General features: G+C 33.9%; 1 protein-coding gene across 1 annotated transcript; it reads right to left on the bottom strand.

The window, feature by feature from the left end:
• Positions 1-643: 643 nt before the first annotated feature.
• On the bottom strand, positions 644-13,846 carry LOC118751100 (neurogenic protein mastermind). Its single transcript, XM_036485871.1, has 4 exons — positions 13,166-13,846; positions 5,994-6,887; positions 3,082-3,228; positions 644-2,729 (listed from the first exon to the last, which is right to left on the bottom strand). Exons 1-4 carry the CDS (start codon positions 13,700-13,702, stop codon positions 1,311-1,313), a joined length of 2,997 nt encoding a protein of 998 aa, XP_036341764.1. The 5' UTR covers positions 13,703-13,846; the 3' UTR covers positions 644-1,310.
• Positions 13,847-27,283: the final 13,437 nt, after the last annotated feature.

Here is a 27,283-nt window from a genome sequence, read left to right as displayed (position 1 = left end):
ACATACATACAAACATATTTGTTTTTCGGAATAATTGAATAATGACTGTTACAACCATAAGAAGAAGAGGATCCCAAAATGATAGTGTATAATTCTTTTTTTAAATTTGTTAGCAGTTTTTTGATATGATAATTTTGATGCAGTTCGGTTTGTTTAAAGGAGTTCTGTTGAAGTGCCACACCGAAACAATTGTTCAGCCCGATTTTTGAATTTTTATTTGTTTGTATTAAACTTTTAAGTGCAAAGTGCAAGGAAAGAAGAAATTGCTGTTCCTATTAATAAATCTTTCACAAATTAGTCAAAAATTAGTTGAAAACAGTTATAGGGTTATTCCAAAACAAAAAAAAATTCACAAGAAAATTTTAAAATGTTATGAAAAAATTGCCACCAAAATAATTATTTTTTTTTAATTTTTATATGAATTTTAGGTACACTGCCTGCACAGCAAATTTTTCACAATATATGCAAAACTTTTTCTAATATTTTTCCGCCAATTTTTTGTTTAAATATGGTTCACTCTACAACAAAAAACATAAAAATGTAATTCCTAAACTTTGTGCAAAACTCGCGAAAATTCAGTAAATTTTCATGCAAATTTTCGACTCTTTAATCAGATTTTTTAGAATTTTTTTGAGTATGCCGATTTGTAGCTCGAAATGTCAGCAAAAAAAAATCTGTATTACTCAATTCAGTGACGGCTCTGAACTATTTTGAAGAGTAAATTCCACTTTTGGATATAAATATTTAAATGGTAAACAACTTTTGCAAGTCCTTTGGTATTTATTCACATTTTGATCCCCCGAAATGAATGCAATTGACCTTGATGCCATCATTATTTGATTGTTGCACTGTGCAATTAAACAAGTTTTTTAAAAAGATCTCCCAAACTTGAATCAATACCTTTCAATTTAAACTTATGTATGAACCTATATACCTATTCATTATATATATATGTAGTTTATAGGAATGCACAGATAAATTCGATGAGTTAGAAGTTGTAAAGTAAAATATTCACGAATAAGTAGGACTATTTATAAAGTATTAGGCACTTTGACATCTAAAAATATGCTAAGCTTAAATATTTTAAGTTTCAATTTAGCTTTAAACTAGAATAAACAGATAGGGAAACTAGTAGTAGTAGCAATATGTGAGTATACACATACAAACATTGTATGTGGCAATAGCAGTATTTGTGCATAGGAGTATTTGTTTTGAGCATTAGGAACAAGAGAGAATTATGTTTGTAATAAAATGAACTTGATTTAAGGAGCTACATATGTAAAAATCAATCACTGTTAATTAACGTACTTTTACCTATTCGTCAGCAAGCCATTTGCTGGTGGCAAGACATTGGCATTCACGGCAGCAAGAGCGGGTCCATTCATTGGTCCGCCAACAGCTAGCGAGGAGACAACACCGCCGGCCACAGCGCGTACACCGCCAGCAGCCAACCCCAGCGATGTGGCCACACTCAGCTGACGTTGATGTACAGCCGCCGCTACTACGCTGCCAGCGCAGCTATTAGGCACAATCGATAAGCTGCTGCTGCCTACTATTCCTGCCACACCACTACTAGCAGCTGATTGCGCTGCCGCTGCAGCCGCCGCCGCTGCTGCTGCTGCTGCTGCAGATGCACGCTGATGTTTACTAGAACTGCTACCGCCACCACCGCTACCACCGCTGCCACCGCCGCCGCCGCCGCCGCCGCCTCCACCACCACCACCACCTTTCACCAGTCCGCCATTGTGCTTCTGCGCCATGTGCGTTTGGTAGTGCTTGGCCAGATGCGCTTTCTGGCGGAAACTCTTGCCACAGAGCGAGCAGGTGAAGGGCTTCTCGCCGGTGTGTGTTCGTATGTGCACATTCACCGAATATTTGTCCTTGAAGCCCTTCGAGCAGATGGAGCAATAGTGTAGCGAACGCTCTTTACGCTGTCCATTGCAGTGTGTGGGACTGTTGCTGCTGTTGCTGGAACTGCTGCCGCCGCTGGCTGGGCCATTTGTGCCATTCGCAGCGCTGTTGCCGCCGCCACCACCAACGCTGCTGTTGTTTCCGCCACTCGTAGTGCCACTGTTGTTGCTATTGTGATTTATCACATTGGGATTGTTGTTGTTGTTGTTGTGGTGGTGCGCACTCGACGTCGAGCGCTTGTACTTCTTGGTCACTTTGGTGGTGCCGCTGCCGCTACCGCCGCTCGTTGCGGACGCTGACTTGCTTGTAGCTGTTTGGGGTTGTGCGTGTAGCGCGCGTTGTTGCGGGTTGGGCATATGTAGCGCAGGTACAGCCGTTTGTGGCAATGGCGATAATTGTTGCTGCTGCTGCTGCTGCTGATGTGTCATGCTTGTGGGTGTTGTTGCGGGTGAGTGCAGTTGCTGGTGCTGCTGCAGTTGTTGCACACTTGCACTTGTCGCACCCACACCGGCAGCTGGCGACATTTGCATCAACACATCGCTGCTGCCATAATCGCCTCGGGATGTGGGTGAACAGAATTGTTCAACTTCGTTGGCGATGCGTTTGATTTTGTCAAAGTCGTCGCTGAAGGCACTTTCTAGCGATAGGAACATATCGTCGACCATGAGGCTGGACACGCCGGTGCTGTTGGCAGCATTGCCGCCTGATGGCACGCCCATACTGCCGTTCGGATGTTGGCTGCCCACCAAATGCGAAGGATGTGTATCGTCGAACATTTGTGCTGCGCTGAGGCCTGAGTCGCCAAAGGAAAGTGTGTCCTGTGGAAGGAAAGGAACGAATATTGAGGGGTTTTCGAGTGCGTTTTAATTTTAACAATAAATAACATAGAGATAAGGTTTCTGCCCTGCTTAACCTGATAGCTCGCATTCTATATGACCCTGGTCAGAACTACTACAATGCTTAATAACAAAAAAAAAAAAAATAAAAATAAAAATCCTATGTATGCATTTCTATATCTATTATCCTATTCTATCCTTTTAAGACTTCACTCTAATTTTTAACCTCGGCAACACACTCGACGTATGCCATTCATCTATCGTATGATCCCTCGGAAGTGAAAAAAACTCTAAAATAATTCCTCTTAAGCGTTCTGCAAAACTATTTACTCACCGTATCTGGCGGAAAAAGCAGCCGCCGCATTTCGTCCTCTTTAACTGTGGGTGATGAAGGCAATAGTGAGATGCCATTTTGCATGTGTATACCTTTGGAATAACCCTTACCTTGGAGGGCACTACGCAGCAAAGACTCAGCGGAATTCTGTGAAAGAAGCGTAAAAGAGGTAAAGAAAAGATTATGATTGAAACTACTAAAAGGGCGTTTTTGAGTTTCAAAACAGCTTCCCAATTTTGAGCAGAAAATAACTCCTACAGCAACGTATAACTTTGTAAAGTACATAATTCTGTTAAAATAGTGCCCTCGATTGCAACCTAGAAAGAACTTGTTTCCCTAGTCACCTATTTATCCGCAATCTAATGCTGCTGCCATTGGAGCTACGAGGAAGTTCTGGTGCGTTGACTCCAAGTCTTACCGCATGAATATATAATAATTAGGCAGGGGATTTTATGGGCATTCTTAAGGAAGCATGCTTTACTTATTTCTAAATCGATGACGGTATACTTTTATTTGCACTCGGTTGGGTTGCAAACATCTATGTAAACGATCGTTGGGGTCTTATTCCAAATTCCAATGAAACAAAAAACCGACAGACGAGGAAAAGTGATGGCGCCGGGCGTTGGACGCGATTAAGAATAATGTTAATATAAGGATTAAGACTAGAATATAAATAGGTAATGATTAAGAGTAAGATTAAGATTAAGATCAAAATTAAGATTAGAATTAAGATTAAGATTAAGATTAGGTTTAAAATTAAGATTAGGATTAAGCAAGAGATTAAGATTAAGATTGGCATTAAGATTACTATCTGTTAAGCTTAGGATTAAGATGAAGATTAGGATTTAGATTAAGATAAAGATAATATTAATATTCTCATTTTCGAACGAAAAATGACACTGAAGATGGCACAACGCCGAAACCGGTTTCTCTACAAACCAAATTTGACAAGGGATGACGGAAAATCGTTCCACATTACATCATAATATTAATATTTATTTTAATATTAAGATTAAGGCTAAGATTGAGACTAAGATTGGGACTAAGGTTAAAATTAAAATTAAGAATAATGTTAAGGTTAAGATTAAGATTGAGATTAAGAATAATATTAAGATTAAGATCAGGATTAAGATTAAGTTTAAGATTAAGACTAAGACTAAGATTAAGATAGTGATTGAGATTAAGATTAAAAGTAAGATTAGAATTAAGATTAATATTAAGGTTACGGTTGAAATTAAGACTAAGATCAATATTAGGATTAAGATAAAAGTAAAAATTAATATTAAGAATTAGTTTAAGATTAAGATTGAGATTAAGAATAATATTAAGATTAAGATCAGGATTAAGATTAAGTTTAAAACTAAGACTAAGATTAAGATAATGATTGAGATTAAGATTAAAATTAAGATTAAGATTACGATTAACATTAAAATTAAGATTAAGACTAGGATTCAGATAAACATAAAGACCAATATTAAGATTAAGATTAAGATTATAGCTAAGATTAAGATCAAGATTAAGATTGAGATTGATATTTAGACTAATACCTGGTAAGATTAGTAGAAAGATGAAGATTAAGATTTAGATTAAGATAAAGATAATATTAATATCTATTAATATTAAGTTTAAGGTTACGATTGAGATAGATTAGGACTAAGATTATGATTAGGATTAAAATTAAAATTAAGATTAATATCAAGATTTAGATTAATATTAAGATTGAGATTAGGATTAAGATTAAGATTAAGATTAAGATTAAGATTAAGATTAAGATTAAAATTAAGATTAAGATTAAGATTAAGATTAAGATTAAGATTAAGATTAAGATTAAGATTAAGATTAAGATTGAGACTAAGATTAAGACTAAGATTGAGATTAAAGTTAAGATTGAAATTTAAATTTAGAGTTACATCAACATTAAGATAAGTGTTCATTATTATTCACAAACAGACTCATATAATATGGGGAGCTATATATGTATGTACACGGGATATAAAATGAAATTTCACTTTTTTTAAATCTATTGTGTGAGAAACTGCCTATAGCAGCAGAGTTTTTTAGGCTCTGTAGTAAATAATTCCGAAGTACATAGTAGTGAATTGTCATAGATAACTGAACGTAATGAAATAGGAGAGCTTTCAATCAACAAGGCTGTCAATAAATAGGGATATTTCCAACCTCAGTTCTAGTGAGCAAAGTTGCTCTTCCAGCTCCCAGACTCGATTTTTATCGCTTCGCCGCGACAGCTTTGTTACTGATTATGTGTATGAGCCCAACAACCTAGACGTTCCTGATGTGCAGATTAACTAGAGGCTCCATGGATTTAAGATAGAAATTGGAGAGGCCTCAGGATTGTTCAAAGATATTTGGGAAAGATGTTAGAGCATTTCCTAGCATTTTTTTCGCGACTAATTGTGTGTAACTATTCGGGGTTTTTCGGTAAATTTTGGGACTATTCGGGAGTTTTATGGATTTTTCGGGCCTTTTCGGGAACCCTCGGTTTTTTTCCTTTTCAGTGGCTTTTGCGATTTTTGGTAGGAACCTTTCTAGATATTTTCGGGATTTGTCGTCGAGTTTTTCTATTGATCGTGCAGTATTTTTTTTAAGACTTTTCGATATTCTTCGAATTCTAATTTTTTTTTTGGATATTTTTAAATTTCAGTAATACCAATTTATGGGTACTTTTCTAATTTTTTTTTGTTACTTTTAGAATTCGTTTGTGGCAATTTGGTTTATGTTTTGGACTTTTAGGGACTTTTCACTTTTTCGACGATTTCGGAGTTTTTCGGAGTTTTTTGGACTTATCGGTATTTAAAAAGTGTCGGTGTAAAAAGTGTGAAATTCTCCTTGCTCAAAATAATAAAAGTCGTAGGCTATTAAAAATTTTGCTTCATTCGCTAACTCTCACTCACCTGTTCAGCATTATGATCGGCCATATGCCAGTCATTGTTGTTGTTCTGAAATTGTGCCAACTGCGAGTGCGTCGAATTCGCCACACCACCCACACCACCCACTCCACCAATACCACTAGCTATCGATATCGCCGTCACCAGCGAAGGCAATCTTTGACTATTTAAACCACTCCCACTGCCGCCACCACCGCCATGCATACTCGCCGCACTACCCGTCGTTCCCATTCCCAGACTATTGACCATATCACCACTACCGCTACCATCTCTACCGCTGCCCTCCGCTGTGCCATAGCCGCCTGGATTCTCATCGTAGGGATACTCTGATTTTATGTAACCCGGAAAGCTACCCAACAGACAATCCAGATCCAGTGTGCTGGACAATTGGCCAGCTGGATTCTCTGGTTCTCGCTTCAGCCATGGCTCATTGCCATTTAATACTGTGATTGTGTAAATTTGTCCATCGGCATTGTCCACCGCCATGCTGCTGCTGCTGCCATTGCTGTTGCTATTTATGTTGTTGTTGTTGCTATGGCTATTATTTGGCGCATTGCTGTTTGTGGATTGATTGGCACTTTGTGCACAGGAACTGCTGTTGTTGAGTGACATTTGTCGCTGTTGTTGTTGTTGTTGCGAGTGCAAATGTTGATGATGTGGCTGATGGTGTAGATGCTGTTGTTGCGTATGACTTGGTGATGTTGGACTGTGTAGGTGCGCGGAATGCGGTGTACTGTTAGCGGGTGTGGAGCGATGTTGGTGTGTGGTTGCTGTTGTTGTTGTGGCGACTGGTGATGCCGCTGCAGCGGAAACGGCCTGCTGCTGCCAACAATAGCGGTCGAGGTCTTCGAAGATGGTGGCATCCAAACGACTGGTCGCATCTTTGTCAGTGTGCCAAAACTGGAAAAGGGTAGAAGGAAAAGTATTTCGAGTTAATGTAAGTTTAATTGAGAAAAATGTTAACTTAATTAAAAAGTAACTAATATTTTCATATGCCTCAATTTGTTTGTTGGTATTTTCTTTATAAAAAGTCTTGCACTTGCTTTGCTCATAACGAGGGAAAAATCTTTCACGCCTCCTGGAGATGTCGTAGCACTCCAGAAGCAGTTGAGGTGTCGTCTCTATGGCCGATTTGCAAATGAGACGGAATTCGTTCGGCAATATTCCTAGCCCGCAGAGATACAATTATAACGTACCGTTCATTTGTAAATACCCGTCAGATTCTTAATGGCCCCTTACAGATATTTTATTGTAGTTAAACGACCTTGGATTTTACTGGTCTGGTTTTTACGCCAGTGATATTTTTCAATTTACTGAACTCATTTTTAATAGTGGTGAACTACCGGGAAAAATCGCCTTTGAAGCTGGTGTCTATCTAGCAAACCTATCTGCATCCTTATTACCCTCTATGCCTTTGTGGCGTGGTATCTAAATTAGCAGTATATAATTTTGCTTAGAGCATTGGCCACGATTTTTTGAAAAGCTTAAATATTTCTCAACAAAACTGCGCCTAAAACTATACCACAAAAAAAAAACACAATTTAAAAATTACCAATTACGGCATAGTTGTAGGCACAGTTTTTTTTGACAATCTTGAATATTTTTCAAGGATTTAGAAATGGGGGGAAATTATGTCTACGCGCTTTCGGACTAAGGAAAGTGCCACTTGGCTGTTACCGAAAAAAAAATTTACTCTTAAATATAGTTTCTTTTCAATCTCACCACTGGCCAAACTCTGACGGCTACAGGGTTAATATTTTTAGGCTTAGTTCCCTGCATAAACATCCGCAGTCTACTAGTATCTTAGTCCTGGACCCATAGTGGCCGCTAAGTCTCCATAAGGCCAAAAATTCGTGACTCTTGTGGACACCAGAACTTTGACATCTAAGTGAGTCAAACAGCCAAATTTTTAATTAAGTCCGGTGAAGCAAAGTTTCTTCTGGCTTAGAACTTTATAAGCCATGAATGGCTCGATACCACTTTTCAAGTCGCGAAAAAGCGGGGGAGGCGACATGTTGGCGGATAGTTCTTATATGCGCAGACTGAGTGAGGACTTGGTCGAATCAGATGGAAACTTTGGCGAAGTGGGCATCTGCCATGAGCACCTCATCAAGCTAAGGCTGCCAGGCATCCTCAGCGCTTTTCAGGCTATCAGACCAATGAGTTCTCTGATGAAGCACTAAAAATTGGTTAGGGAATGGCTGAACACTCTTTTACTACTTTGTAACTAGACTTTTTTGGCAAATCGTACAGCCATACTGAAAATGCGGTTGACTGCATGACAAAAGGTTGAAGCGATATAATTGTGGTGCATATTTGAACAATTTGGCTTATGTTAGCTCGGCGATAACAAGGCTGCTTCAACAGTCGCAATGACCGAATGAACAAGCACTGGCGGATTTTGGTTTTCTTTTTCAAATTTATTTATTTTTCTTCTTTAATATTTTTTTTTTTAATTATTAGATTTTATAGTTTTAAAAAGAAAAATTTATATAATCTTTAATTTTAAGAAACCTTTTTTATTTTCTCATTTTTATTTTATTTGTATTTTTTAAATTAATTTTATGATTTTATTGTTTTTAAAAAATGCATATGTACTTATATACATTTGTATGTATATTTTAATATTAATTTACTTATTTGATTTTCTATTCTAATTTCTATTTTATTCATATTTCTTAAATATATTTTTAGACTTTATTGTTTTAAAAAGAAAAATATATATTTTTTTTTAATTTCATTTAATTTCAAAAACCATCTTTTCTTAATTAATTTTTTATCTTTTAATTTTAGATTTCATTATTTTACAAAGAAAACTAATTTCTTTTATTTCATTAAATTTTGAAGAACTTATGTATTTTGTTTTTATTTATTAGTTAATTTATTTATTTATCTTATTTTCTTTGATGTTTTTTATTACATAATTTTAAAGACATAAACATATTTGTTTTCAGTTTCGGTTAGTTTTTACGCACTTATTTTGTTTTTTTTTTTATTTATTTATTTTTTTAATTTAACTTTTATTTTAACTTTCAGATTTTACTGTTTAAAAAACCAACGTAATTTTTTAATAATAATTTAATTTTTAAAACTTATTTATTAATTTTTTCTTATTTTGATTTTAGTTTTTTTGTTTATTTAATTTAATTTTTCTTTATTTAAATAATTTTTTTAATTAAATTTCTTTTAATATTTAGTAGCTATTGTTTAAAAGTAGAATAATATTTTTTAAATTTAATTTAATTTTGAAGAACTTGTTTTCTTATTTTAACTTATTATAATTTTTAGATTTTATTGGTTTAAAAACAAAAATTTCTTTTAATAATCATTTAATTTTAAAATTATATTTTATACATTTTTTGAATTTCATTCAATTTTTATTCTTTAAAGACGATATATATATATATATATATTTTTTTTTAATTTAAATTAATTTTTAAAAGACTTTTTGCTAAGATTTATGCAGAAAAACGCAAAGTTATCCTCGTTGACAAATCAGTTGACCTTGCGAAAGACAGAAAAGTGCTTTCAATATAATTGTCACAATCGCAATCTTAAGGTACAGGTTTTGAAGTTTTTTCCTTCAAGTCGATATCAAGTGTACTACTCGTATATATTCCTGCCATTCTGGACATTTTAAGATTATGTTATTTTCATAGCAAAAAACAAACCGGCAAAAAAAATTATAAGTCATTACAACAACAATCAACCAGTGTTGCTGTCATGTCAGTTGTCGGCTTTAAATGCCACAGAGTATAAATCCAATACAGCAGAAAAATAAGAAATGTTACGCGTAAATCGACAGGCGAGTAAATTGAAGCAACAAAATCAAAGTGCAGCATTTACAACAACAAAAAGACTAAACAAGCGGCAACGGGAAAAATCAGCCAAATCAACAGCAGTGACCGCAACCAGATATCACTGCTGACACAGTAGCAAAAATAAGACAAACATAAAAAAGGCACAAAAGAAAGGCAGCGAAGTGGAAAAAAGAAACAATCGATTGACGTACAGCACACCTCGACTTGAACAGTTTGACCGCCGAGAATGGCAGACAAGGCTATCAATGTATACGTTGCAACCAAAACTACGGCTACCGTTGCAACTAAAACAGCCTAACAGTTGTTGTTACCCATGTTGCACCTACAAACATCCTGTTGCAAACATAATGCTGTTGTTGTAGAGATTGCTTGTTACTTCTCGATTGAAACGAGTGCGCGGGAGGGCGGCGTACGAGAGTAGAAAAGGAAGAAAAGTGAAACAAAAGTACAAAAGGAAAAAAAAAACTAGAGCAAGTGCCTGAAAGGTGAGCGCCCAGCCGAATTAGGTGAAGTGCCATAAATGCATGCAGTAGCAGCAGCAGTAAGAAAGCTACTTAAAAACTTTGAGGCAAGCAGCAGCAGCTTTATGTCCATACGTATAGTCTTGCAGGGCATAGCCAAAATTTGACATGGCACGTGCTGCATGCAACAGCAAACTTGCAACCAAACACCATCGCCACATGCGCTGGGGCACGAGCCATATGGCAGCTGGCGCTGGCTACTGCGTATTGCATTTGCCATGACTTGGATGGTGGCTGCTTTCACAGCGCAACTACACAGCATATTGAATGAGCAGTCGAGTGGACAGGCAGCCTGCCAGATAGGTAGTCGAACAGTCAGCCGGGCGAGTAAGTAAGTAACCCTACTTGGTCCAGTAGCTGCGCGCAGGCAGAAGTTGTGGCAACTGCGGCGACTTCATTGTTTCAATGCGGTATTTGAATGCGCGCGTTCGGTCATAGAAAGTGCAAACATATGTATGTATGCAGGCAGGCAGACAGGCAGCTGGTAGGCTGGTAGTTGAGCGCATGCGCGTATGTGTGTGTGTGCGCAACACAGCAGCGCTTCGAATATTAAATTGCTTATGGCGAAGAAAAAGTTTGAAAGTCTTTTCATTTCTATGCGATTCTTGTTTTGTTTATCGAGTTTTATGTATGTATGTATGTAGTTTGCTGTGCTTGCGCACTGGCCAAACAAAAGACTTAAGCAACAAACTTGTTGCCGCCTTTTTGTTTGTTTTGTGTTTTCTTCGTTTTTCACTGTTTTTTTTTGTCTTCAAAGTTTGTTTTTCTTTTATTTCTGTGGCAGGAGTTGTAAAATGGCATGTGTCTTCATATGTGTATGTAACTTTGGAAATGCGCATATGCATTTGTGCTTTAAAAAACCACCAATAATAATGCTTTTAGTGGTAAAACGACTTGCTTGTCTCTGCGACTGGTTTGAATAATTTAATTTTCGAATTTGGTTTGCTTAAACATAAGCAACGGCTGGCGAAAATGTTTTGTAAAGCGATTTTTTTTTTTAATAATATATCTAAGTTCTAATTGCAATATTTAACTGGCAATGCCGACCGATAATTTTTACTTACGCCATCTCCATCTTGTCAAATCAGCGGCCCTATATTCATCCCATTGACAATCTCTTATTTCGTCTGAGCAAATCGGAGGGTTCTTCGTCTTACGGTTCGAGTTAGTAAAAAATTGCCATAATTCATTAAAAAATAGAGTGAATAATTTTTAAAAATGTTAGTCCATGAAAACTACCTAAGGGATTTTGATAATTTTTTTTCCGATTGGCTTTAATTTGGAAGAAGTTTTGCTTAAACAAATTTTTTAGCAATGAATGGCTTTCGGAAATTTCGGTCGTTTCACAAAATTAAATTTTCGCAATATAATCCCAAAAAAAGAAAGACTGACTGACATTTCTTATAACTTAATTTCTTAATATCAACTGTAGTGCAAATTTCAAATTGAACCTTTTTCATTGTTTTTCAAACCTGATTTTGTAATTTTTTTCGCTATCCTTTTCGTTTGGTAAAGCTCTTCTCAAAAATTAGGAAAACAAATTATTTTGTACCGATTATCGGCATTTTTTTTTACAAAAGACACACAGATCGCCAAATTTTCTTAAATTTGTAACTAGTGTAATTAACCAGTGATATTGAAATTTTCGTTCTCTTAGCGCTAACCAGATAGTGATAGCGAAAATTTTAAATTTTCGGGATACCGGACATTTTAAGGTCTCGAAAATCCCGGGATTTTCGGAATTTGTAATTATTGACCAGTGTTGGCTATTTTTTTTTATTTAATAGTTAATATTTTTTTTATAAATGTCTAGCTCATTATACATATAACACCGCGCGATAGTAAATTTTAAACACAAATATCAATATATTCGCAAATCCATGGGCCAAATATAATAAAATTGCATTTTTAGTTTTTCACTCTGACGTCAGTAATTGACAAATGATTTAAAAAGTTCAGAGAAATGTGCTTAGAGAAGAAGTATGGGTATAAAATTTAACTTAACTTAAACAGATTCAAGTTTCTGGTGCAGTAGGGTAAATATTGAAAATTTCATTTTAAAATTTTGTCCTTGAAATTTCGCAATATTTGTTTTTGATAACATCCTCAAATTTCATCCTTCTAACTTTGTCAGCTTAAAAAAATACCTATCTATTCGTTCTTGTGAATCCAAAAAATTTTAATTATTTTAATTTCTAACGAAATTTCCTCTTGCATTTGATACCCATATTTTTATTCTACATTGTATTGAATTTTTTTAACCATTTTTGGAATTAATCATATCTTTGAAATTACAAAGTCCTTCAAAATAAATCCAGAGGAAAAAAAATAAAAACGCCACTTTAAATAAAAGAGTATGTTTCAAACCCATTTATTATTATTTATTTCATGATAGGAGAGCTTCTCTAACAATATAGAAACAATTTTTTCGATTAAAGTTGTTGAAAAGTAATGAATACCTAAATACCGGAACTAATCCCGGGATTGTCACAACGCCATCCCTAAAATCCAGGGATCGGAAAAAGCCGAAAAATAAACATCCCTAATATATACCCCGCAAACATTTGAGGACCAGGTGGTCAACTGGGTCGTAGTTTTAAATTATATGCAAAAGGACCAGGCTGCATACCAGTAACTTGTTATGCTGACCTGAGGTATCAAGGCACACTTTAGCATCCCTGTGTGGTAGCTGGACGAATCGCTATATTTCAGAACAATGGCGGATTTGCTTAGTTGGTACATAGTAGATACAATTCGGTACTTTTCATTTTCTTTCCCCATAAATTACTTAAAACCAAAACCATTGCTTGGTTCTACCAGCTTGAAATCTACTCACCTCATAGCCCTGCAACGTCGGATCACTGCTGGTGCCATTACTATTACCATCTGAGCCATCTATGCAACTGTTGGCATTGCCTGGGGTACTAACACGGCCAGCGACACCGCCACCGACACCACCACTGCCACCACCACCGCCACCACCACTACCGCCGCCGCTGCCACCTCCACCATCGTGTGGCATACTACCCGCTAAACTATTGCTTTGTTCATGACTGTGTTGTTGTTGCTGATGATGCGCATGCTGCTGCTGCTGCTGTTGCTGTTGCTGTTGCTGTTGATGGTGGTGACTACTGTGCTGATGATGATGTGAATGTTGTTGCTGATGCTGCTGGTGTGGGCCGCCACTTGCATTGCCCGCATGCAAGCTACCCACACCCATACCGATGTCGACCACATCTGCGCCGACACCGATGCCGATGCCCATGTCGGGCGCTGTGACGAAATCGAAAAAATCCGTTTTTGTAAGATCCTCTGCACGAAAGGATTCCGATATATCCATGCCAGTGGATGACATTTCATCCGTGCCAATCATTTAGTGGCTGTGACGTAGCGCCGCGCATCCGTTGGGGCGCAGCGATGTACGAGCGGTGTGCAAGGAAGGCGGTTGCTATTCAATGTCCGGATAATATTTGTTGCTACAGTATATTTTCAATGCTGTGGAATTTGTTGACGAATTGTTGCTCTGTAAAGATAAAACAGGGAAAGGTATTGTTAAATAAGATTTTTGGCTTTAACTGAATTAAGTCTAAAATAATGGAATGGAAGTTAGTTCTTGGTTTAGTTACAAATAACACTGTGCAACATTTTCAGGGTCATTCAGTTTTAGTATAAATATAATAATAATTTTAATAATTTTTTTGCTGACGGCTCTAGGCGTTTCTTCTACATACAAAGCAGGAGTAAACTTTTTTTATGAGTATTTTTTTTATTGGAAAACTTTTGAAGGAAAACAGAGTTTTCTGATCGCAAAATATTGATCAAAAGCATTCTATACCGTTACTATGAAAAATAGTTTTTCCCGTTTAAAGACATGGGCAACTTTGAGCGTTTTGAGCAGCCTCTTATTATTTTATGATTTGAAAATATAAAACAGGGGTATATTTTTTCGGTATAAAACACTGCCAGGGGACGAAAGCATGAAAATTCAAAATTTAAATATTTTTTGCACCACCGTAATGTACATTCGGCTGCATCACTCTCAATAAAAAAAAATCGGTACTCTTTTTCCATCGGAACCTATTTCAAGGAAATAAGCATAAATTTTACGAATTTAAATATTTTTTTGGACCACCGTAATGTACATTCGGGTGCATCACTCTCTATATAAAAAAAAAATAAATAAATAAAAAATCTGTACTCTTTTTCCATTTTTAAGAAATATTTTGGTTGAAGTCACGAAATAAAATCAATTTTTTAATTCCGTTGCAAAACCCGCAACTTTTTTTGGTGAGGCACCCTAATGTAAATATGTAGTATGGATAAGAACTTTACCTTTTTCGATCATTTTTAAAATTTTACCTAAATTTGTTAGGAGTTTTGTTAAAATTTTTAAACAAAATTTTGTCTCATTTCACATTTCAACAATATTTGAACGAATTTGATCTCGAAAACGGGGCTTTAACTGCTAAAAATTTATAAGATGAAGTCGGCTCCGTTTTCGCTATCAAAAAAAAAAATAGTATATTAATGAAAAAGCTGCAGCCCCAACTTGTAATTCGATGAAATGTATCATAATCAATCGTTTAGAAAATTTTAGATTTTTTCTTAGTTATGGCCTTTTGCATTTCAGGTAACGATTTATGTATTTTTAAGATCAAACATGTCTTTTAAATTTTCAACATACAAATGACCAAATTATATATTTTTTTTCTAATTGCGACTTACATACATAAAGTCTTGCAGTCGACACAAATTTGGCATAAATTTAAAAAAAAAAACAAAAAAAAACAATTACACCAAATTTAGTAATCAAAGCTGAGATTTATTTTAATTTTATTTCCAGCCTTTTGTTTTGTCATACTTTTCGGGCTACAGATTGACCTGCCTTGCATAGCAAAAACCAAAAATAAACAGTCATAAATAAATCAGGTACAATCAGTTGGGTGACAAAGTGTAAACACGATCGTCAACAGCAGCTGTAAATCTTATACAAATCACGAGCGTGAAAAATCACAAAATTCAAAACAAAACTGACGAAATACCAGCACAGCGAACAGCAAAATATCGAAACCACAAAAATATTTAATAATGAATACAAAATTTGCATTAAAATTCGTTAGTAAAACTGAGTGGACAACAGAGCGGCGGTGAAGAATGAAGGCGGGCAGGCACCGCATTGACCGCAAAAGCATTGCGCAGAACAGCATTAGTGGGCTTTAAAACTTAGAAAAAAAACCAAAAAAAAGATTAGACAAATAATAAAAAAGCATTAGACTTAAGAAAAAGCGTGTACTCTGAAGTAATGGGAAAAATTTTAAATTCGCTGTGACAAAAATATTATATGCTTAATTTTTGCTTCGATTCATAAGTAAGTACAAAATACTGCTTGTGGCATTACAAAACCTGAAAATATTTGTTAGAATGATAAAGCGTTAAGTAAGCTAAGGGTTCAGTATAATTTAAAACTCCAGTGCTTCGATATTTCGACCAATTGATCTTTAGTTATTTTTAGGGCAACTTATCGTTATGCCTATTGTAAAATGTATAATTTTACTAAAAAGAAATTTGCTAGAATATCAAAATTTTATAATTACAATATACTCCAGGAGCAGAGTTGTTAAGTATTTCAAATACAAGTATTTCAAATTTTTCTCCCAAAATTTTAAAACGTCGTCACAACTTTTGTTTTCCTATTTTCTCAAATAAATCTGCATTTCCGCATTGATGTCTTCAAAAACTGTTTCTGTTTGAATTCGTCAAAAGTATATACAGTAAATAAGTTAAATAGTAGTACATAGTTTAGGATTTTATTTTGTTTGAACATACACATACACACATAAACATCGAGCCCTAACCGCCAAAAAGATGTAAGCGACATTTTTTCAAAATTTTAATATTGACATAGAAATGCATCTAGATGCTTTAGAACAACTTTTTTCTATCAAAAAGAAAATTTAAAAAAAAAATTCGCTTCGGTCTTTTTGGTGGTTGGGGCTCGATATGCGAAAATTACGTGACTGACGGTAAATCTAATTCACGAACGCCCACGCCAACTAAAATTTCAGTCACGCACGAGCACACGGAAGTTCCGTGATTTTTCTCTCAAAACCACTTACGCGTGAAAAAGCGTGACTCGAAGTATCACGTAGAAAATCACGTGTTTTGCCCATCTCTAATCCCTACCTCCATCCTGTTCACTCTAATTGAATTTATGTTATTCTGTTTTCCTTTATCTTTGTACTCTATCGATAACAAAATCGATAGTAACAACCATCAAAATATCGGTAACAAAACCGATAAAGATATTGATAACTACATAATTGGATAAAAACATCGATAGCAAAATCGACCAAAAATAACAAAATCGATAAAAATATCGATAAAAATTTCGATAAAAGGGCAGATAAAGATAGTGATAAGAAAATCGATACAAATTTCGATAACAAAAACGATAAACATATCGATAACAAAACCGATAATAATATCGATAAAAATATCGATAAAAATTTCAATAGTAAGATCGATTAAAATATCGATAACAGAAAAGATAAAAATATCGATAAAAATTTCGATACAAAACCGATAAAAATATCGATTATTATATCGATAAGTTCCGAGAATCCCGAGAATCTTGAAAATTCCGAAATAGTTCCCAGATTAAGTCTCTGTGTCTATATATCCATTCTCTGTAATTACCTTTATTTTAACCTCTCTTCCTCTAACATCATCTTTAATTTTATCGGGTTCCTCACCCTCATCTTTATGTTAATATTTTTCTTTGTTTTTACCTTTCTGTTTATAATTTTCATCATCTAAATATTCCCCTTCACCTTTGCCCTTATATAAGTAAAGTGTTTAAATTCACCTTGGTTTTCATTTTTGCCTTTATCTTTACGCATCTTTGTTTTTATACCCGAGCGCACTTGTATGTAATGTATGATTATTGTGCTTGCCACATAGAAGCAAAACGTTGAAAATTATTGGAATCAGATTCAAATTACGACCACTTTTCATATAACGGCAAATTTCAGAAATGCTTGAAACTTCAATATTTCGAAATTTAAGGACGCTAATTTACTCAAAACTGATACACACCGTGTAGCGTGTAGCGGTACCTGCGCCGGGTATTTAGTGTTCGACTCCGCCCGAACTTAGACTTTCTTACTTGTTATTTTTATTTTTACCTTTGCCTTTAACCTTTTATTTATCTATGTACGTATTCACCTTTGCTCTCATTCTTGTATTGCTATCAGGATGAGCTGAAGTTAAAATTATCTGAGTTCGATAGATCAGTAGGCCTAAGACGGTCAGAGAAGAAGGCTTGCCTATTTCAATTGCACTTAAAGCTGTAAAAATTATTCTACTTATTTATGTATCACAAATGAAGAAATAATTAATAACACCTATGCACTAAATCATAAAATATTTAGTAAACCATTAGCACAGTAACACCTTAGTTACAAATGAATATTTTTTAATTATAATTTATTATAAAGGCAATTCAAAAAAGCATTCACTACCCGCAGTATGTATGTATCCCAATCGCAATAACGATTTGTAGAAAAATTCAGTGCAAGCAATAACTTTTTATGGGAAATAGCTAACAAAAATTACGAATGTAATAAAAAATTTTAAAATCTAAATCGATCAATGAACTACATAGAATAGTTAGCAGACAGTCAGTTACGACTCGAATGCAAGCGAAGCAGTTCTACGAGCAGGCAATCAGTTAAACAGTCTGTTAGTCAGCGAAGTGGCGAGTCAGCCCCCAGCACTCAGTTAGACTCCGTCAGCTACACTGTCACTCAACAGCACCATGCAGCTTAGTTCACTTCACCTCGCAGTGGTTAATTTCAATTCAGTCCGTTAGTTAGTTACCGCAAAATTCACGATCGCACTTGTCACATTACTCAATCGCAAGTGCAGCAAATCAAGCATGAAAATGCTCGAAATTCAGATGAATGGAAACGTGGTTAGTTATGTTAGTGTTGGCCGGTGGTGGCGTTGATTGTTGTTGTTGTTGTTGGTGATTTTAGATGTCTTAAATGTTTGGCTGAATGTTGGTGGCTTTGGTTTTGACATGTGCCATGCAGTGTGCGCGTGCGCGTCAAAATAAACCAATAATATGCAACTCGACGGAAACGTGCAACGCGAAAAATTTTTGTGGAGTTTAACACGAATGAAAAAAGAAAAAATCTAAACGTAAATAGAGTATGTGAATGATTTTAGAGGTATTTTGTTTTTTTATGGCAGAAATGGGGGCTGAAGAACAGGTGCATCTGTGAGTGTTGGGGATACATTCAGCGATTTTTAGCGATTTTTTTTTTAATTATCAAAAAGTTAAGCTGTTAAAGTTTTTTGAAAACATATGGGAAAAGAAAATGGCTGCTCTGCAGATTTTATCAGCTTTTTTGATATCATTGATCAATTACGATTTGATCTATTTTTTGGAGTTCAAAGCCATTGGTTACCTAAATATTCTGCGATTTCCAATAGTATAGCATCTATTATTTTTGGGGAGTTTTATTTATTTATATATACATATTTTTTTTTTTTATTTCCATGTAAGTTCGTATAATTACAATTTTTTTCATCAAATCATAAGATGTCTCTCTATATACACCGCAATTATAATCCGATAAATTCATTTATATTACTTCCTTCCAACCAAAGAAATCCTCGCAAATTGACTTGTCTTGACTTGTCTTCACCTCCCAATTACGTTTGCTTTTTTTTAAAGTTTTCAAATGATTTATTTAAGATTTTTCTATTTTGACATCAGCCAAATACTCAGGCTACCAGTAAGTTCGCCACTTGCTGGCGCTGCACAATGTAATGGCCAAATGTGGATATTCAAATTGTTTTTTCCAATAAGGAAGCCAACACATGATTTATGGGCAAAATTTAAAGTGGAAAATGCATTAAACAACTGGTTGTTAATGTACGATTTTACATAAAGATGTGCAGTTTTAAAATTAGCTCATTTGTGCGAAGTTGTAGTATTCCTATTTGAAGCCATTTGCATTTAATTTTCATAAATAAATAGCGAATTATGAAAATTTTCCTCTTTTTTATTGTAGGCATTTTCAATTAAATATTGCTAATTGAGTTTTGGTAGTTCTTAATTACCGCAATAAAGGCATGAGGAAGATGTTGAAAATTACATTACGATGAAAAATATATTGGTTTTCGAGTTCGCTGCTTAAGTCTTTTGCGGTAATTGTGTTGCCTAACGAAGTACTTTTAGATGCATCCAAATATGGCTTGCAACAAAATGAGCAAACTATGTATTTAGTCAGTTAAATTTCCTTTTTAGAAATGTTTTTTGAAAAAAAAAACACACAGACATTTGTATTTTGAATAACTACAGCTCACATTAAACTCAACGCTATATTTTATTATTATTGTTGGAGACAAATCATGACGATCTTAGACTAAGTTCAAACAGTTCAGTTCAATTTCAGCCTTAATTGCTACCCAATTTATCATAAAAAATTCAAATTATTAATGGCCAACTAATATCTAATTAACTGGCACTTCAATTTGTTTCAGATTCTCTATGCAACCCTGCTAGGTATGTTTAATTTTGACTTGCAGGTATGTTTATTGCACAAAGAGTAATTAGATTTATGTTTTTCTGGCCCTTTTTTATAAATGATATTCCAAATAAAACATTGCACTTTACCATAAAATTAATTCTACATTTTTTAGCTAATTTTTCGATTTATTTTAAGCGTTTAAATAAATTGCTTAAAGTATTTAAAAACTAGGGGAAACTGAAGTTAGCTAAGATTTCGAGTTCACTCTCAACGCAACATAAACGTATGTAAGCCGGTAAATTGAAATATTTTTATTTTTCACGCTCGTTTATTTTTTTATGCACAATTGCGAACATAAATATAACTGCATAAGTATGAACATAAACAGCGGCTGTCAAAAAGGGATGAATGGTGTTTAGTTTTTAATACTTACAATGTTTTTCAAGCTGTAATTTTATTGAGTTTTTCTTTTATAAAAATATGGTTCATGCTATAACAAAAACTATAAAAATCACGCTTTCAAACTTTATACAGAACTTAGAAAAATTTCGAGAATTTTTATCTAAAGATTTTTAACCAATAAACAACCCAGCCTACAGACTTTCAAATGTTTGAGAAAAAATGTATTTCTCAATTTGATATTGTTTGTTGCGACACTTATAAAATTCTAGTAAAACGAGTGCAAGTTCTGAGCGGCTATTTTTTTTTGCTGGTGCCTTTTGCGTTTTTTTTCATATAAGCAGTGAAATTTAGTAAAACTGGCGCTGACATTTTTTATTTTGCCCATATTCTTCCACACGAAATTCATGTTTATATGGAAAAAATGCAAAACGCGATCAACAAAAAAAAAATAATAATTTAAAATCAATGCAATATTTTAGCAGCTCAAAACTTGCACTCGTTTTACTAGAATTTTATAAACTTGTTAACGGCATACCGAACAAGTTTCTAAAAATTCTAGTTAAAAAGCTCGAAATTTAAATAAAAATTTGTAGAATTTTGAAAGTGTGATTTATATAGCTTTTTTGTTAAAGCATGAACCATATTTTTATAAAAAAATATCAACAAAATTTTTACTGAAGAACATTGCCAATATTAAAAATGAAACACCATCCATCCGTTTTTGACCGCCACTGTATATGTAGGCAGTACCTGTGATTAGCACATCTCTTTCAAGTCATAATAATCACAAGTTATTAGCACTGTTGTAAAATAACATTATTAGCTGTTGCGAAAATGTGTCTGCAATAAAAGTTGTTGTTTAAAAATTACCATAAAGGTTATAAAATTTACGATACACATATAAATTATTCCTATACTATATATATATTTGTGCAGCATTATGTGTACAATACATAAGTAGTTATGTACATAAGTTGGACAGGGTGTTGCAGTTAAACAGTCAGAGATGTATTCTATGAGTATATCGATTTTGATGACTAATTTACGGTGGACTCAAAATGAAGAAAACCAATTAAAAAAAATTATGGCGTTCTTTAAACTTTAGCTTTACATTTTTTACATTTTTCAGAGCGCTACGTCGACTGATCAAACAAACAGGTGCAAAAGGTCGGGAGCCATTTTGGAACATTTTTTTCGATAATTGAAATATCAGTTTAGCCAACCCAAGAGAATAAAGTCCCAAAATTGATACCTTATTTTTGTTGTTATAGGCACGAAATAGGGAACAAATATCACTGTGGGGCATGTTTAAAATGTTCCATACCTTCACTCGGAGACAAAGTTGTGAGTGCCCTCCTCAAGTGAATATCCGGAGGAGACACCTCCCCCTAACTGGGTTCCTATTTAGAGAGACGCTAGGTTCTTTCATGACATTATCCAAAATACTGAACCAACTTCTATCCCTAATGAAATCGCAGGGATCTAATAGTCCTCCTCCGCCATCCCACCCAGCTTATTGGAGAAGCCTGAATCCAAGTGCTTGAGGCGCTTCGAATGTAGGCCGAAAATCGACGCAGAAAGTGGTCAACTGATTTTTCCTTTAACTGATTTTTCTTTTTCATCATCTTGATCCATTAGTGTAGATAGATATACCACCCACTGCTCCAGGTAGTCCTATATCTTATACACCCAAAAAAAAAACTTCCCTTAATTGAAGAAAAATAGCAATCAAAATGAAGAAAAATGGGAACGAAACCGCACTAAAGTAGTTTTATCCTCTTTTCATGCCCAACATTTCTTCAAAATGATAGATTACATCCACGGTTTCATATTTTCGTGTACATTTTTACACATTCCAAAGAAAAATTACTCATTCGGAAGAATTTTTTACTCATTCGGAAGAATTTTCTACCTTAAAGTAAGGAAAGTTTTTCTTTGATCCAGAGATGGATTTTTGGTTCAGTGTACTTCTCTGGTCGGGTGCCTAATAAGTATCTTAGTATTGGAGCCCCAAACCAGTATAACGTAGTCATTGCTCTATTTTCGGCATTTTTTCAGCAATGATTTCATAAGCCCGGGCCTTTTTAATTTCATTCGGTATTACTTCATGCCGCAAATTGGTTGGCTTCCACGCATTGGCTTTCCCGAGTCTGAAGACGTTCTTTGCCGCCGTACCGTGGATAAAAATATACAGTGATTGAAGATGAACTCACACTAAGCCCTTCCTGAGGTGCACTTCTCACCGTTACCGATATCCCGAGGTATGCGACTTTTTGCACTTTCCCTATAATTTTCTTATTATTCCTTTTATTAGAGTTCTTATTCTAGAGCTCTGCATCACACATTCTCTGCACCACGCATTCTGATGAAGTATGGAAGCCAAGCTAATCCTAGATTTTATACTCTACTAAAATTAAAAATGCAAAAACTTGTAGCTAAATTTTTACTTATTCTGTATTAGGTAACCGTTGGATAAGTTCAATGTTTGGATAAATTTGGTGTTTCATCAAATTGATGTTTAAATAAATAATACATAGCTGGAGTATTGCCAAAGAAAATTTACTCTTTGAAAATATGCAGATGATGCAATGGTTTATGTATAAAAAAATATTAAAAAATTACATTTTATTTTTAATGTTGTAACCAAGTCTATAAGTTACTACCTGTACCAAACGAATAAATTTCAATTACAATAATATATATTTATATACATATATATGTATGTACATTAGGATGTATCACTATCCATACAAAAAATGGTACTGGTTTTCCATCGGAAATATAAAATTTGTTATATATGAAGACATCCACCAAAAACTTGCCGAAAAATACTAAGACTTACCTGGTTTGAACTATTTCAAAATACCTCGACAAATCGAGTCTTTTATAAATAAAATTAGATTTGGAAAATATGTTTTTCTAAAAAATCACCTGAGATAATAGAAGAGTTTAAGTTTAAAAGGTTTGCTTGTGTGGAAATTTTTGTTGTTTTCCACACAGTTTTTCATTAGAAATTGCCTCAAGTTCAATAAAAGCATTGAATATACATAAGCGTTTAAAAATTTTATCAACGGAATCAAAATAATGCAATTTTTGCGAGTGTTTTGAAATAAGTCTAGCTCACGTAAATCGTAATATTTTTTTCATGTATTTTGGTAGAAGTTTTAAAATATAAAAAAATTTTTATAATTCTAGTGGAAAACCGCAATTATTTTTTTTTTGATGCACCTTAATTCAGATACGTAATGCATTAAGTCCAGTTGCTAAGTACTTGACTACATTTGCAATTTAGTTGCAGTGATTAATCACATTTTTGTGCAACATCTTGTGTGCACGATCAACATTAAAGACATAAAGATGGAATGCTCCAAAAAATATCAACGATCATAATAAATTAATGTTTGTAAGAAAAATCATGTTAAATTTTAATGGCAATTTATATGGCAAAATCGTGCCTGTTGACTGCGTGTAATGGTGGATTATTGGCAAGAAAAAATAAAGAAAACGAAAAGCCCGAACAGATGCAAATCGAAAATAGTATAGAAGAAGTTTGTGAATTACAATACCTCATATCTCTTGAGCTGAAAGAAATAAAGTTTTAAATTATTATAATTAGTTGTCGAAATTTACGGACAGTTAAAGAACTTTCAAAATTAATGGGATTATCGAAATTTGTCAAGTTAATGAAACTTATCAAGTTTTCGATATTTACTGAAGAGCTAACAAAATTTATCGAGTTAACTTAATGCATCGAGTTCTTTCTACTCATTGAGCTATCGATATTTTATATTTACAGAAATTTGTCGATTTATCGAGTTCGAGGTATTTGGAGCTTCCAAAATATATCGAGTAATTGAAATATCAAGATTATATAAGTTTATTGAGTTATCACTGCTAATCGAATTTTATCGCATAATCAGAGTGTAAGGAGTTGTCGAAATTTGTCAATAGCTTTCGAAAAATATGATGCTGACGAAATTAGCCGAGTTATCGAAATTTATAGAGGTATCCAAAGTTTATCGAGTTATCGATTTATATCAAGATATGTATGTCTTTGAGTTGTCAAAATTTATCCAGCCCCCGAAATGCAAAGTTATCGAAATTAGTCAAGTTATAAAATTTTATTGATCAGATTTTAGTGTTATTAAAATTCATCGAATTATCGATATGTATCAAATTATCGACAAAATGGTATACATCGGGGCAATTCCAAGTCCTGCCAAGTCCTCCAAGGAACTTCAAAAATATAAAAAATTGTAGTCACGCTTTGGTTAATAAGAAGCAGGTTTTCCGGTAAGTAATTTTGTACCTTAAAAGTTAAAGGACGAAGGTAGAAAACTACCCCAAGGATCTAAAAAACCCTAGAAAAACAGTCGATTTTCGTCAGTAACGGGCATTCTTAGTAGATCTGAAAATGCCACGAGCGATTCCCAAACATACCATAGTTCAAAAAAATTTCATTGCGTCCCAAAGTTAGTCGGAAAGTCAGATGAAATGCAAGAAAATTTCGATTTGTCCCGATCAAAGCCGTATTATCTCATACTTATAAATAAATTTCTTTGTTTTAATAAGAATAAGAAAAAAATCCCGAATTCTGGAAAAACAAATTTTGAAAATGTCTAGAAAAAAGTTGAAAAATCAAAAATTATTCCACTGCACGAAAACTTCGAGAAAATACTAAAAATCACAATAAATCCCAGATTGCAAAAAAAAAATATAAAAAATTTCGCGCTCTCTTTCTCAAAATATTATCAATAAATAATATATCGAGCCCTTATCGCCAAAATAACCTAAGCGACATTTTTATCAAAATTTTCGTTTTTGATGAAGAAATACATTTAGATACTCTGGGTATATTTCTGCGTCCAAACAAAAAAAAAAAAATAGTTGAAGAAAAAATTTCACTTCCGTTATTTTGGCGGTTAGGGCTCGATTTAAGTTAAAATTTATAGAGCTATGAATAAATTATGCTGCACGATGCTATTATAATAGTCCTTTCAAAAAAATCGGTACGAAAGCTTTCTGTAACAGTGTATGCGTATGTACGAAAATCTGCAGAAAAAATTTTACCGACAAATTTATCGATATAGATTTTTCAATCGATATCTCTATTTTGCTTATGTGTATACCGATATATTTCTCAAAATGGTTCTGGATACATTTATTGACATTGCTATCGAAATTAACGATAAATCTAATACACATAATTATCGATAGTAACTAGTAACTGCATTAATTAATAAGTTTAGAGATATATTTTCCCATATGGTTATGAATACATTAATTTGTCGGCAATGTTATCGATATATCGATATACCAAACCCCTTGTTAGGTAATTTAAAAGATAGGCTTATATCTAAAGAGTGAAGTTATTCATATAAGAATCGTCGCATATTTTCAGAACAAATATCGATAAAAAATGTATCGTTAGATAAAACGTTTTTGTTATAGCCATCGTTACACTAAAGTGTAATTATTGGTATCGTTATTTGTGTTGTACGAAAAACGGCGCTAAAGATGGCACAATATCGCAAATTGGTTACCTCCAAAGCAAATGTTATCAAGGCGACAGTAATTCAAACTACGATATTTTCTAAATTATTTATTTGTTTTATTTTTAAAATATCTATCTACTGTTATGCCTACTTAAATGAAGTGCCTTAATTTTATTCAATAGATTGATAACATCAGAATAAATTATAATGAGGCTATACACATTTTTTTATTCAGTAACTATGTTTGTATCTAACCTCTTAATTAATTTTTAAGATATCATGTCTTTCAAATTACTTAATCTTCTCTTTTGTTTTTTGTTTTTTTTTTTTCCTCAGCTCAAATTACTTTATCGATTATGCTGCTGCAGACGTGATCAACTGAAGCTTGATTGTTGCTGGCTATGTGTATGTCTACTAAAACATACATACCTACAATATGGCAATTGCATGTATGTAGGTACGTCTGTTTGATTGTACTTACGTCTGCATGCCTGTCTGTACGTGCACTCGTTTATTGCATCTATGTACATATCTTTGATTTCTCATTAATATCTTGATGTACACAGCTATGCAGTCACTACATTGTTGCAAATAAGTTTCACAGCAACATTGTTGCATGCAAAATTATATGCAAATTGAATGTGTGGGAAGTATCTATGTATGTAAGTATGTATACTATGTAGAATGTTCAAATGCAATATCAAAGAGAAGAAATATTTGAGTAATAATTTGAGTCCGAATATACAATTAAGTGTAAATATTGACCGGCTCATGTAAATATGTAAAACAAGTTGTTGATGGAACGTGCAGTAATCGATTAAAGTTATTAGATACGAAAAAAATGCTTTGCAAAATTTTCAGTTGTTTTTTTTTTAGTAGATAACATGATCAACAGATTCTATGCTTGAAGAGAAAAGTTTTGTTGATTGAATCAGATGCTGGTTCCAATTTCCACAGAGAAATCAACTCTTTCTGCGCCTTTGGCAAATGCAATTTTCTATTGACAATCCGAAAATGTGGTTTTTTATGTTGCTTCATAGAGAAATTAGACTTAAGGGTTTTTGCCTCCTCTGCAGGTGCATTAGAGGATAGGAGAAGATATATTTGCATTGCTGTTTTCTGCTGCAACAGTTTTGATTTTAGAGAGAAATCAATGCCTATATTGCTAATTGATTTTTTTTTTTGTGGATGCTGTGATAAAATATTTGGTCACAGGCAACTGATGACAGAGGGAGGATGGTTTGTTTAGATCTTAAAGATTTTCACAGAAGGCCCGGTATGATCAGTAAGTAAAGAGGTAAAAAAATTTCATGATTTTAGCTGCCTACATTAAGGACTTATATCGCAATATCTGTACAATCAGTGATATGAGAGACATACCTTATGGATAATCGATATTAGCGATTTTCTCAGTAGGTCTGGTAAATAGCTAACGAAATTTATCGGTTTTATCTACTTTAAAAAAAGCAGTTTTTTCAAATCGGTTTCCGATATCGAATAGACCGAATTCTTTTTTAT

The sequence above is a fragment of the Rhagoletis pomonella genome, unplaced genomic scaffold (assembly GCF_013731165.1).
Source record: "Rhagoletis pomonella isolate Grant_MI unplaced genomic scaffold, Rhpom_1.0 Rhpom_scaffold_00001, whole genome shotgun sequence".
In the NCBI taxonomy this organism is placed as follows: domain Eukaryota; kingdom Metazoa; phylum Arthropoda; class Insecta; order Diptera; family Tephritidae; genus Rhagoletis; species Rhagoletis pomonella.
This window is presented reverse-complemented; position numbering and strand designations above follow the sequence as displayed.

What these genes read in the sequence shown, in the direction of transcription:
- LOC118751100 (XM_036485871.1), bottom strand. Translation starts at nt 13,702, where the DNA reads ATGATTGGCACGGATGAAATGTCATCCACTGGCATGGATATATCGGAA. An exon ending in CCGATCATAATGCTGAACAG is followed by an intron (nt 3,229 to 5,993) that starts GTGAGTGAGAGT and finishes CTTCTTTCACAG; the next exon opens with AATTCCGCTGAGTCTTTGCT. An exon ending in TGCTTTTTCCGCCAGATACG is followed by an intron (nt 2,730 to 3,081) that starts GTGAGTAAATAG and finishes TTCCTTCCACAG; the next exon opens with GACACACTTTCCTTTGGCGA.